This window comes from Hypomesus transpacificus, chromosome 9, assembly GCF_021917145.1.
Source record: "Hypomesus transpacificus isolate Combined female chromosome 9, fHypTra1, whole genome shotgun sequence".
Taxonomy (NCBI): Eukaryota; Metazoa; Chordata; class Actinopteri; order Osmeriformes; family Osmeridae; genus Hypomesus; species Hypomesus transpacificus.
Genome location: NC_061068.1, coordinates 13,451,148 through 13,465,176, shown reverse-complemented (window position 1 = coordinate 13,465,176; position 14,029 = coordinate 13,451,148). Strand labels below are relative to the sequence as shown.

At 40.3% G+C, this 14,029-nt stretch overlaps 1 protein-coding gene across 2 annotated transcripts in view; it reads left to right on the top strand.

Moving 5' to 3' along the window:
• Window positions 1-216: 216 nt before the first annotated feature.
• Window positions 217-14,029, top strand: part of LOC124471341 (zinc finger protein 501-like) — a 33,506-nt gene continuing 19,693 nt past the window's right edge. The window contains exons 1-2 of one of the 2 annotated variants that reach the window (XM_047025824.1): window positions 403-491; window positions 7,326-7,423. In XM_047025824.1, the coding sequence (XP_046881780.1) occupies window positions 7,387-7,423 (37 nt within the window). In that variant the 5' untranslated portion in view covers window positions 403-491; window positions 7,326-7,386. Of the gene's footprint in view, window positions 492-7,325; window positions 7,424-14,029 lie in introns of both variants that reach the window. The other variant, XM_047025823.1, reaches the window with a different exon arrangement.

The following is a 14,029-nucleotide window of genomic DNA, read 5'->3' as shown; positions in this document are numbered from 1 at the left end:
TTTGCAGGGCACTGTATTGCAGTGTACTTCATAAAGTGCGCGGTAGTAGACACAGCCCAAATGAGCACTTATACTGGCAACGTTGTGTGTTAGCTGGTAGATCTATGCAGTCAAGCAACGAAGGATGTAACTCCACCACAGCAGATGGCGCTAGTATCTTCAGGTTCGAAGAAGCCAGTGAACTGATCACCGGAACAACTTGAGTTGTTTACATCCAGCTAGAAAGAACTGTCTTGAAGGAGAAAGATACGTTGTTCGTGCTAACGTTTTGTAAAGTATCCGAGTTTTAACCACAAAAATGTCTAAACTAGATATGTTCAGGGATTTTATCACTCGGCGATTAACAACGGCCACTTTGGAGATATTTAGGGCAGCTGAAAAGTCGTTTGCCGAGTTCGAAGGGGAGATTTCTCGTTCGAAAGAGGAGAGCGCGCGACTGCAACGGTTGTTGGACAATGTTACTCAACCTGATATCAAGCTTCATCGAACAGGTTTGATTCTAATATGTACAGTTGATTATGATTTTCTGTATATAATATTATATTCATTAGAGCTATGTCTTGTAGCACGGTCACACCCAGCACCAGGTGTTGTGTCAAAATGAGGATATTAAATATTTAGCAGTAATACCCGTTTGTTTTGGTAATGGACGATGGGCAATAGATCTCGTCATTTTTGGCCAAGGCCAACCAACTCAAGAGTGTAAGGCTGCAGCCTGGAGCCTCCCGTCTCATGCCCTCCCGTCTCATGCCCTCCCGTCTCATACCCTCCCGTCTCATGCCCTCCCCAAACTTCAACTTTTCAAAGTTAAAGCTCGCACCTGGTACGTTATGTCTCAGAATCTGAATCAGCCATGTAGGCAGGGCTGTCACGATAACTACTTTTTCTTGTGCGATATATTGCACCAAAATTAATTGCGATAAACGATATTATTGCACACACTTCAATAGGGGTTATGCGGAGCGCTCAGCGTTCGAACCGGAAAACAGATGTAATCGTTTTCGCTTCTCACTTCTGTACACAGCTGCAGCGCTAGGTGATCCAAATAACTTATATTGACAGGGAAGTTCAAGGATTTTATAAGTTGTATGACTCTCTACATTAGGCTAAGTGTGACAGGAATAAAGTGATGAGTTCATATAACATTATAATAGCCTAACGTTAGCCTTAATTTAGTGTCATATCCATATCATTATTCTGGTTTCTATAGCTTTGACCTACTGTTCCTAGAAGGAATTACGTTTTCTAGCCTACAACTAGGCCAAAAAAAAAGTTAGTTAGCAGGTGTATAAGATTACGCTACCGACAAAATTGACCTGTAAATAAATACTGTCACACTGGTAGTTGTTGCAGTTGATTGCCAAACAGAGTCCACTTGGACTTCTACAGGTACAGTCTTCGTTTGACTTTTTGAATCGTCTGCGAGCAACAAAAAAAAAGGCTAAACTACTGATAGCATACAAGTCTAAACTAACTAGCTTACTGTCATGTTAGCTAACACAATCGCTATATCCGGTGCCATTAGCAAAAGCTACATAATACCTTCATAATTATGAATAAAGGAGGAGGCATAAAACCAGCAGCGGCCGGCTCATAGAGGGCGCTAGGGCGCCGCCCCACCACTGCTGCATCACATTCCGACCTGAAACTTAATTTATTAAGACTTAAAAAGAAAGAAAAACATATCTAATGAGTAAAGTCAATATTATATAGCTAATAGAATATTGAATCTGCAAAAAAATGTGGAAGAAAAAAAGATATACGTTGTCTAAAGTTAGCTGATAGGCTACGTATTTCCGGCTGGGCGCAAGCTACTTGCGCCCAAGGAGCCCCATTGACTGTCGTTATAAGTTGTACATGCGTAGTTCGCTCCTCTCAATGCAAGAGATAGGACCTCGCCGGGGCGCAGAACACCTGCGCCCCAAACTGCTGATTTACTAGAGGGCTTGTCAAATACATTATGATAGGGCCCCTTATGTATGTCACATCCAATCACATCACTCATCGCATTTAAGAAGTTGTTTATTTACGTTGTCATGGTGTTCTCTCAGAACAGAACTTGTAGCTACCATAGCTCTAGCGTTATACAACTAGCTAGCTAGCTAACGTCGTGATGGAAACTTGCAATCCAGTCAAGTCGCTTAAAAATACGCCCTTTAAAAAAGAAATGTTGGACCTGATCGGCGTGACCAATTTTCACCCAACGTCACACGTTTCTGGTGTATAATGGAGTGAAGTACAACATGGTGTACACTACCAGTGAGTGAGGCTATGGTCAAAAACTGTGTAACGGGACAGAGTCTCACTCAGATTGCCAGTTTAAACAAATCACTAAAATAATCGGACCAGCTGGCTAACAGCAGAATGCCAGTTTAAACAAATCACTAAAATAATCGGACCAGCTGGCTAACAGCAGAATTCCAATCTGTCTTGAAAGCTGCCCTGGTCGACTATTTAGATGTAGAATTGACTGTAAAACTGTAAAATTATGAACTTAGTGACATGAGTCATGACGTGAAGACATGCCGTTCGACTATACGGTCTGTACTGTACCGGGCGACATTCTCACTCAAATTTCAAGACTTGAAATTTGACCCAAATCAAAATGTTAATGCGACAGATCAATGGGGAATCGCTTTTTCTCTTATAGGCTGTCCTCCTCGAATTTTTTGGTCTTTTTAAATCTAACTATTTGTATGATCCGTGTGGTCCTTTTGCCGTTTAAATGCTATCCTTTCCCAGTTTTCTGCAGCCACATAGTGCGCGCATCCCGAATGTTTACAAACAAAAAATTGGTCTATTAATTCAGCAACAGTCGAATGACAGGGGAAAACACGTTTTCATCACTTCAATTGACAAATTAGTAAATACATTTAGGAATGCACCAAAATACTGCTTTCTGCTGTTGAGACATCATTTTTTTTCCCCTAGCAAGGCGAGATACTAGCCTAAATATGCTTGTAGCCCCCCCTGGAAATAAATGCACCAGCCGCCACTGCATAAAACGTAAATACTTTGCCTAACAGGGTAGCCGGGGCTCTGGAAGTCCGTTTGGCAATCCTGTGTACATGGGAAATTGTAATTAAGGGTAGCTCCTTAAAACACCGGCTATACTAGGTGGCCTTTACTACGCTGTGTTCACCTTTAAAGCGGCCGGCCAGAAGTACTTACATCTGTTTTGTAGAACCCGGAAGAATGTTGCGCATAACCCCTATTGTAATTTTCAGTTCATTTTATGCCACTGAATGATTGTTTACAACGTTAACAGGGCTCCTTGGTTGGCATTGCCTTTTCAGCTTGAGATATACAAGGTGTGGCGTGAGAGCGTGTGAAATGGTTGAAATGCGTGTGTCTCACGGCCAATGCGTGAGAGTTGGCAGCCCTGTGTTTGTCAAAAGTTTGCAGCATATTTGTAAATGCTGGTTTTTCGAACGTCTTTAATGGCTGCATCTCTTTGGCTACATAGCGAGTTAAGGTGCCAGTATGGTACTCAGACTCCGTTACGGATGGGCGGGCCGCCGGATAGGACGGATTAATGAGCATTTCTGTTGCCTTTATGGTTCTCCGAAGGCTAGGGGTGCTGAAAACAATTCACCGCCAGAACAGTAGGTGAAGAAGCGTTTTTTTGTCGAAAACACGTTGCTTTGTTGCGTCTTTGTAAGTTAGAAATCGTCGTTGTTTATCTCCCACCTCTCATCACACGTGTGACCCTCCTACCAGCTGTCACTAGTCAGACGATGAGTGTAGCAGGTGCAGTCACATAATATTGTATTAAACTTTGTCTAATGCAATATAAACACCTGAAAGAGCAAACTTATCTCTATCATGGTAGGTATTATTTGTGGGGAAAATAGTAGCGCACTTTAACAAAATGATATGCTTATCTTATATACACTATAGAAACTATAAAAAAACTGTATGTACAGTCAAAACTACAATGTACTAGGCCTACTCTAGGTCACTAAACTGTGGTAGTCAGTGCACAGACAACAAACTCACGTTTCTGAATTCGCTAAAGTAGAGCATAAACTAGCTCACAATAAACTTTCTCTCCAAGAAGTTCTCATCACAGACGTCTTTCAAAAAGACGACCTTAGAGAAAACGCCTTTCTGTCGAAGTCGGAAATGATGTTGTTTGGAAATGATGTCGCAGCGGACCAATCACGGCAAAGGGGTATCCGTCGCTGTACAGCACGGCATGACGGATCGACAGGAATTTCAACGGTGCACGGGAGAGCTCTCCGACGGCCCCGGAGACGACGGAGAGGGCGTTCCATCTATGTGTAGGCCCTTCCCATGTGTCCGTAATCGTGAAGTACGGAGTACCATATAACGGCCTTTACGCTATCCGTGAGTGTGCGCCATTTCGCGCTGTCACTTTTATATTTGCAGTGTCGGGAAAAGGCATCTGTAACAGAACTGCAATCCAGTCAAGTCGCTTAAAAATACGCCCTTTAAAAAAGAAATGTTGGACCTGATCGGCGTGACCAATTTTCACCCTACGTCACACGTTTCTGGTGTATAATGGAGTGAAGTACAACATGGTGTACACTACCAGTGAGTGAGGCTATGGTCAAAAACTGTGTAACGGGACAGAGTCTCACTCAGATTGCCAGTTTAAACAAATCACTAAAATAATCGGACCAGCTGGCTAACAGCAGAATGCCAGTTTAAACAAATCACTAAAATAATCGGACCAGCTGGCTAACAGCAGAATTCCAATCTGTCTTGAAAGCTGCCCTGGGGTGCGTTTCCCGAAAGCATCGTAAGCCTAAGTTGATCGTAGAGTCCATCGTACGATGGATCTTAGTTGTACGGGCCGTTTCCCGAAACCATCGTAGCTAAAGAGGCACTTGAAAATCGTCGTAGATCAACGAGAGCTCCAGACCAGTCGTAGATCGCTAAGTGCATCGTAGCACAGAGACTCAGTGGAGACACGCGTAGGCCGACCATGAAAACTACATTAAACTCATGCTGAAAGTTAATTCCGATGGAAAATAAGATTTTGTTGGTCCTCTTTTTACACCAGTTACGCTGGAACTGGGATATTTCTTAGTGAACCATACAAGTTTAACTGCCGAAGAAATATCAGAATCCGGTTTATCCTCAAGTTAATTTAGGTTACACAAAATAATTTGATTTAGTGGGTTTGGCGCATGCAATGAAGGTATTTAAAAAACAAATGTCAGTCTTATTCAAAATACTATAACATTGAAATATGGCTGTTGTAATGTGCAATAGAAACTAGAAATGCATTAACGTAACGCTTTTACGAGTACAATAACACAACAACAATTGAACATTGAAGATGTTTATTAGAATTATAGGGCTGGTAGCACGCCAAGCCCGGCGGATGAAGAGGCTGGTGGCAGAGCCGAGCCTGATGTTAGGAGATGGTGGCGCCCAGGAAATGGAAAGACTCCACAGGGTTGACTAGGAAGTCACACAGGGTGAAGGGGCTGGGAGGGAGTGAAAACTCGTACGAAAATCATAAAAGCCATTGAAGATAGCCTAAGTCCTGCACTGCAGACTTGTCCCCTCTGATATGGGGAATTGGATGTGGTCTGAGATGTGGCAAAGTAATGCAGTTGTGACAGCCTGCACAGATCTTGACACTGAGGCCTTGGCGAGCCCATGTCCATCTCCAATAACCTCCAAAAAACTGCCAATGGCATAGAACCTTAACACTGCCAGTAGTTGGGTTACAGGGGTCAGTGCAAAGGACCTCCTTGTTAGCCTCTGCAGGTAGGTATCTACCTCTGGTAGGTATTATTTGTGGGGAAAATAGTAGCGCACTTTAACAAAATGATATGCTTATCTTATATACACTATAGAAACTATAAAAAAACTGTATGTACAGTCAAAACTACAATGTACTAGGCCTACTCTAGGTCACTAAACTGTGGTAGTCAGTGCACAGACAACAAACTCACGTTTCTGAATTCGCTAAAGTAGAGCATAAACTAGCTCACAATAAACTTTCTCTCCAAGAAGTTCTCATCACAGACGTCTTTCAAAAAGACGACCTTAGAGAAAACGCCTTTCTGTCGAAGTCGGAAATGATGTTGTTTGGAAATGATGTCGCAGCGGACCAATCACGGCAAAGGGGTATCCGTCGCTGTACAGCACGGCATGACGGATCGACAGGAATTTCAACGGTGCACGGGAGAGCTCTCCGACGGCCCCGGAGACGACGGAGAGGGCGTTCCATCTATGTGTAGGCCCTTCCCATGTGTCCGTAATCGTGAAGTACGGAGTACCATATAACGGCCTTTACGCTATCCGTGAGTGTGCGCCATTTCGCGCTGTCACTTTTATATTTGCAGTGTCGGGAAAAGGCATCTGTAACAGAACTGTATGGAAGACTCCTTTCCAGCTCCAGCTGCAGTTGTTTTTCACAGGTTGAAGAACTGGGTGGGATAGTTGTATATTGCTAAGTGAGATGTGAGGTTAGGTGCCTATTTTCTTTTCCTTTGTTTTTAAACAAAGTCGACAGACCGACTCGTTCACGTTAATTGGCTCTCATCTCATTCGGCTTAAAGTCAAAATGTTCCCACACCGGAGCTAAAGATTGCGGCTTTGAAACCAAGTACATTTTTACTTGTTCTTCCTAACTAGCTGTAGATGTCACGAAACAGAACACCTTTTAACACAGTGAGTTCACGCCTTCTCTTCACCTGTCGGTGTCTGCTCTGTGTGTGTGGAGACGCTAGTCCCGCCTACGCTTTCTACACAGACAGCAGACAAGATGACTGAGGCAGCGGGATCGACTAAAATGTTGGTGACATTCGTTCTTTTGTAAAAATGTATATCATCATAATTGTTTTAAATAAAAATTATCAGTTGCAATATATCGTAGCACCAAAAATTATTGCGCTAATTTCCATATACCGTGCGATAAGTCAATATATTGACTATCGCGACAGGCCTACATGTAGGTTTACAACAGTCGTTCTCAAAGTGTGGTCCGCAGACCACTGGTGGTCCGCCGCTGCCCCTGTAGTAGTCCGCAACGGCCACAAGTAAATTATTGCGGCATTTCTAACATACAACTCAGAATGAAGAGAACACAGTCAGTAGTAGCCTAATCTATTAGTAGGCTACACACGTTCCGCATTCTGACACCACAGCCTCTGCACGGGTTGTACCATGTGAGAGAGTTCTCCCCTCCCAAATAGAGTTGGTTGGGTCCTTGGGCAAGGCACTTCACCCTACTTGCCTCGGGGGGAATGTCCCTGTACTTACTGTAAGTCTGGATAAGAGCGTCTGGTAAATGACTAAAATGTAAATGTAAATAACCCGTCTTTTCCAAAACCTTTTCTCAGATAGGCTACTGATTGCTGAGCCGGGTGGCACAACTGTAACGATACGCGTCAGTGAGGATGGATGGTAGCAGGGCCGAGTGATGGCATCACTAGACAAGGTTTTACCAATTGAAAAACAGCTATGTTTATTTTACATAAAGCTCAAAAAACGATTCTGCGCTCAAATAATGGCCATAAATGTTTGCATTAAGTGTGGAAATCCCTATCTTGCATCACATCAAACCCATACGTCCTAGGTTTGGGCTCTAATGTTTACAACGTCTGGCTCCGTGCCTGATTAACGCTCGGATCATTAAGCAGTCTCAAAACTTGTATTTTTTCTTAGCGGAAATCATAATTAGCAAAATACAATATCCCTTAGAAAAATATATGTGCTGATAACAATTGCATGGTGCCAGGTCTGGGTAGGAGGCCTGTTGTTCCGGGGATATACTATTTAGTTAGATGTTCCGCAAGTTTGTATTTATTGGCTAAGTGGTCCTTGGTCTGAAAAAGTTTGAGAAACACTGGTTACACAAACATGCAATTTACTGTGGCAGGAAGGTGCAAACAATAAATATGTACGGATCTTAAATCAGAAGTAAAAAAAGTACCGTAGTCTAACTAAACCTAAGACCTAAACAATCAAAACAATCAAACAATTAAAAATGTAAAATACATATAAAAATTTAGTAACACTTTATTTGAAGGGGTGTGAATAAGAGTGACATGACACTGTCATGGCACTGTCATAACCATGACATGACACATGAAAGGATGTTTATGAATGTTGTCATTAGGTGTCATTCGGTGAATTATGTCATTTCTTATGCAAGGTTGACATTGTTTGTGATGTCTTTGTTATGACAACTTGACATTAGCTGAGACAACATCACCTAGCAATGTCTTTGTCATAACAACTTGACATTGGCTGAGACAAAATCACCTGGCAATGTCTTTGTCATGACAACTTGACATTAACTTGACATTAACTGAAACAAAATAACCTCTCATAAATAAATCATAGAAGGCCTGATTATCAAACTTGAAGAATATATTTAGCTTTATGTGAGGTTGTCTTGCTGTTGCCTCTCCAGTGCACCTGTTGGCACTTTCATTTCCACCAAAACAGGTGATATTTATTCATAATTGCTTATGCTTCCTAAATGGACTGATTAATATCCCTGAAGTTTAAATGAAAGTGTAATATTGTGGTGAATATGTGTTCCATACATTTTCAGAGCAGTGTATTTAGCTTTATGTGTTAGTATTAAAAACTACTTTCATATTTGGTTGGTTTTGACGATGGCTATCATGAGACCATTATAATTGTGTCATGAATATTTTCCTTGACCTCAAGTACAGTGGTAACATTTTCACTTGTCATAACGATTTTATTAAGTGCTATTACACTGTCAAATACTTGTATAACAGTGTCATGAATATTTTCCTTGACCTCAAGTACACTGTTAACATTTTTACTTGTCATAAAGATATCATTAAGTGTTAGTACGCTGTCAAAGGCTTGTATAACAGTGTCATGAATATTTTCCTTGACCTCAAGTACAGTGGTAACATTTTTACTTGTCATAAAGATATCATTAAGTGTTATTACACTGTCAAATGCTTGTATAGCAGTGTCATTAATATTTTCCTTGACCTCAAGTAAAGTAGTAACATTTTCACTTGTCATAAAGATATCAGTAAGTGTTGTTACACTGTCAAATGATTGTATAACAGTGTCATTAATATTTTCTTTGAACTCAAGTACAGTGTTAACATTTTCACTTGTCATAAAGATATCATTAAGTGTTATTACACTGTCAAATGCTTCTATAACTATGTCATAAAAATTTTCTTTGACCTCAACAGTGTTACAATTTAGAACTGTCATAAAGATCCCATTAAGTGCTATAACACTGTCAAATGCTTTTATAACAGGTCATCAACATGTTCCTTGACCTCAAGTACAGTGGTAACATTTTCACTTGTCATAAATATAAAATTAAGTGTTATTACACTGTCAAAAATATACACGTTCATTTCTTACTCAAACAGAGGGTTCCAACATATTCTCTGCAGGTACATTTTGTAAAAAAAATAATAATCCAGATATAACTTTGAAGATAGTTAAGTAATAACCAACTTTAGGGTAAGAAACCATGTGATTAGCAGAAAGTCCTTGTCGTTTTTCAGCTCCCAGTTGGCCTCCTCCAGGTATTTAACGCAGTCCTCAAGGTGTTCAATCTTTTGTCAATCCATATTGGTTTGTTGTCATCCTCCCACCATGTGTGCATTTGGTGGAAAGAGTTTCCATCTGCCTAGCAAGAGTTGTACAAAGTAAAGAACACAAGCACCATGTAATGTCAACTCCATTAGTAAACTCACAGTTCTTCAGGTAACTTTGGCTAATCTAGCTAGCTGTTTAAAATGCGCTCGCTAGAAGAAGAACAAATTATGCTAACGCTACGAGTATGATAAGGCCTACAGAGTTAGCTTAGCTAGCGAGCTAACACCATTTAACTTTACTTCGAACAAGAACGATCTATGTCAATGGTACAGTAAATTCCCGAAGAGAATCCTAGTATTATGTTTACCTTACCTCAAATAGCTCTAAATCTTTTGGCAACCTTGTGCGTTTATATCGTGTATTTAAATCAGTCTGGAACTGATTTACTGTCTAAACAGTCTGCTCTGTCGTTGGTCAAGTAAAGAGCGACAAGGGAAGGTCAAATGACGTCAGGGTTGCCATGTCTGTGTGACAAAACCAGCTCAATGGCCCATCAAAACCAGCCCAAAACCAGCCCAATGGCCAATAAAACCAGCCCAAAAACCAGCCCAATATCAGAACTCAAATTATGCCCCTGCCAAACCATATACACTGCTTTTAAAGTCCATCATTGCTATCATTCTCAAATGTATTGTAATATCTACAAAGTAACAACAAATGTTTAGTATGCCAACATTAAAAGCATGTACGTGTTGATCTGGAGTCAGGTAGAATTTGGGTATAAATAATTTATTTCATAGAAAATCTGGATTTTTATTTTAAAAAAATCACCCGAACAAGCGGACAAAAAATTCAACCCGCGGCAAAACTTCAAAAGTAGCCCAATTCCGCGGAAAACCGCGGACCTGGCAACACTGAGTTATGTACTTTCCTGTCTAACGGATAACTAATTTTTGGGCGCGACATTCAAGGAAATCCAGATCAGAAACGGGTTGTCTTTGGATTAAAAACTAGGCAATTACTGTTGCAATGGCAGGATTATTCCGATCACTTAAAAAACATGAGGAATTCTGATACTGAAAGGAACAAAAGAAGAATAGTTAGATGGATGCAGAAATTGGGTATACTGAAGAGCAGGATGAGCAAAATGTAAGCATGCATTTGGTGAAATTCGATTGATGGGTTGCGGTGGTAAATTAAGCATGAACTTGTCTCTATTTACGTTAGCTTGCTAGATGTAAGGGTACTGTACCTATTGTAATCATAAGTATTATTACTATTCGTATTAATGCTGCCCCTAAACTACTTGTGTAACTCAAAAGGTCCTTTGGTAAGAATTTCTAGAACTTATTATAGAGCCCGAAAGTTTGAAATTGGCATTAGGCTAGGTCTACTAAAACATGTGGACAATAACGACAATATGTTAATACTATATGTTAATAATAATATATGTTAATAAACAATAATATAACTTACAAAGAACTCGGTTACACTACCAAAGTTGATTTAGTAATGTTGTTAGCGATGCTAGCGTTATTTTGCTAGAGATAGCTAGCCTATAACATTTCACTGGGTCTTGCAGCTGTTCGATTAACAGAAATTATTATGAAATGTTATGTTCTACTAGCCATTTGCCTACTTTAGCAAGTCACTGTATTTCCAAGCCCTGATAGTGTAACTGATACAACACAGTAGCCTAAATAATTCCTCTTTTAAGTAATAAGCCCCCGTTCAAGTGTTGAGCATTAAATTAGCTGCACGGTCTGATCTTGAGACAAAGATACTTTTTTGTTCTAAAACCGGATAATAAACTGCTTCGAAATTTAAGCCGCACAAGCACAAGAAAACTGTAAAATTGGAGTACAATTCAAGTTCATGTCTTTTATTTGTCAGGTACACAGAACAACACAAGGTTAGACTGATTAATGACTGTCTCAGTTTGTCTGTTATTGGAGTTGAAGTTCTAACATCAACTTACACAGCTACTGTAGGCTAATCAACATAGCCTACGTAAAAAATGTTCAGGAAACCTAAACCCATTGCAAACCTTAAAACTTACTTCAAATATTATGCCTTTTTCAATCGCGAATAGCGCTTGTGGAGCTGTGGAAACATTCTCTATTCTGCTATTATTGTTCTGAATCTCGCAACAAACGTGTCTCTTCGATTTGAATAATGCACCGCAACGCAGCAAAATATATGCTTCTTTCAACAAGAGGTCAAATGAGATGTCAGTCAGCATCAAATTTCCAGCAGCGAATTACATTTTGGGGTGGCACCCAGGGTGGCCAATCAGATGTCAGGGGTGTCCAGTGCCACCCCAGACACCCCTCTGGCTCCGTTACTGAGCGAAATAAAGAAGCGAGAATTGAAAGGACAGAAAGAGAAAGTGCGAACTGCGAATCGAGTGTGTGGAGCGAAAGGAAAGAGACAGAGAAATCAGAATATGAGTGTGGCTCAGGGAGACAACGAAATTATGGAGATTAAAGAGGAAACGTTAGTAGCCAAAAAAACACAGTAAAAATCTTCCCATAAAAATCTGCCACAGTTACACCAGAGCTAGCAAACCAAACATCGCTAGCGAGTGCTTTTGCTAGTGAGAGCTTTTGCTAGTGGTAACTACGATAAGAGCCAAGAGACATAACAAAATCACCAATGCTGTAACATACTATTTGGACAAAGACATGATGCGCATTTATAAATTCGATAAAGAATGCTTCAAAAAGCTTCTGAATGAACTGGATAAAAGATACAAAATTCCATCCCGATATTTGTTATACTGAAAACTACATTCAAAGATTCCACTCCGTTTCATTGTACTTTACTGTGGCGAATATGTAAAGGAAATCTTTTGTTCATAATCACGTTGTGAATGTCAGTTTAACAGCTACATTAATAACTTCTCAGCAAGTTATTTTTAAGTTAACAGCCTGACTTCATTGATCAGTTGTTTGGGGCTGCTGCAGCACTCTACACAGCAGACAAACTGAGCATTTGATTTGACATGGCTGGAAAATATTGCTAGCTATCATGTCCAAAACCGTTGAAATGAACTGTTTTTCATAAGTAATCATATACTTTGTGTAGCTTACATTACAATTAAGTTTAGGGTGTTAATTATACAAAAAATCAAAAACCTACATTTTGACAGAAAACACACGTTTAAGAATATCAAAATCAATACAGATATCGCTAAATTCATGCTCAATATCGCAATATCACATTTTGTCAATATCGTGCAACCCTAATTTGAATATATTTTCCTTGGGGAATCTCTAACACAAACAATGCCACATCAACAAATACTACATTTCAGAACATAATTAATTGTTACATTTTGAATTTGGTCATGACATTAATGAAATACAACTGCAATAATATAATTGAATTTGTTTTCATTTAATTTAAATAAATTAGTAATTTACTTCAATATCCTGGTCATCTGTCCCTTCAACTTCAGCAACCATTCTGCAGTGTGCTTCTTTTTTCTCCTCCTCAGATAGGAAGGACAAGGCTTTAAATCTTGGATCCAGTGCTGTGGCCACGTAAAGGTGCCAGCTGAACTTGGCCCCACCCACAAAAAAATGGGGTTGTGAACTTCGGTCTGTAGTCGCTCGGTTGGGGAAAAACTATGCCGGAACAAGAGCTGTTCGGACCAATCAAATTGTCAGGGCAGGATTTATTTGATGATGGACAGATGATCAACAGTAACATAATCAACCAGGTCACCAAAGAGCACTTGGGTTGAATTTGTTTTCAACAAACATGGCTGCCGCTGGAGAGCTGAGATGTGTAGATTCTGCCATCGAGTCTGTTTTAGAAGACATCGACAGCGCATTAATTTTGAAAGAGGAACAGAGAAACGGGATCAAGGCATTTGTCCTTCGAAAATACGTTTTTGCTGTCCTTCCTACAGGGTTTGTCACATACTACGTTAGTCTGATTGGTTGTATGTCCAGTGTTTCCGCTATGTTGATTTTTCCGTGGCAGCCACGGTATCAGAAATAGGGATGTACAAAATTTTAGGCCGTCTATCAGCAGTGATTGTTAGAAAACGTATCAGAGGATAGGACGGACACACGCTTCACAGCGCAGTTGTGATAGCATGTGTGCGTCCTTGAGAACTGTAGAGCTAAGTCGTATAACTTATGTTGTCAGTTAATAAGGGTTCCTCCGGTAGGAGGACCCTATTGTAATTGTTGGTATTATTAGGGTTCCTCCGGTAGAAGGGAACCTATTGTTATTGTTGGTATTCTTATTAGGGTTCCTCCGGTAGGAGGGAACCTATTGTTATTGTTGGTATTATTATTAGGGTTCCTCCAGTAGGAGGGAACCTATTGTTATTGTTGGTATTCTTGTTATTATTTTTCTTCTCCTTGCGCCCCAATATCTCAAAAAGTCCCTTGTCATACATTTTCTAATTTGCTAGTAAATTTCCCGAGCCATTGTTACGCCCCCTCCAATGGCTCGGGAGAGGAGGAGCACACAACTGCCC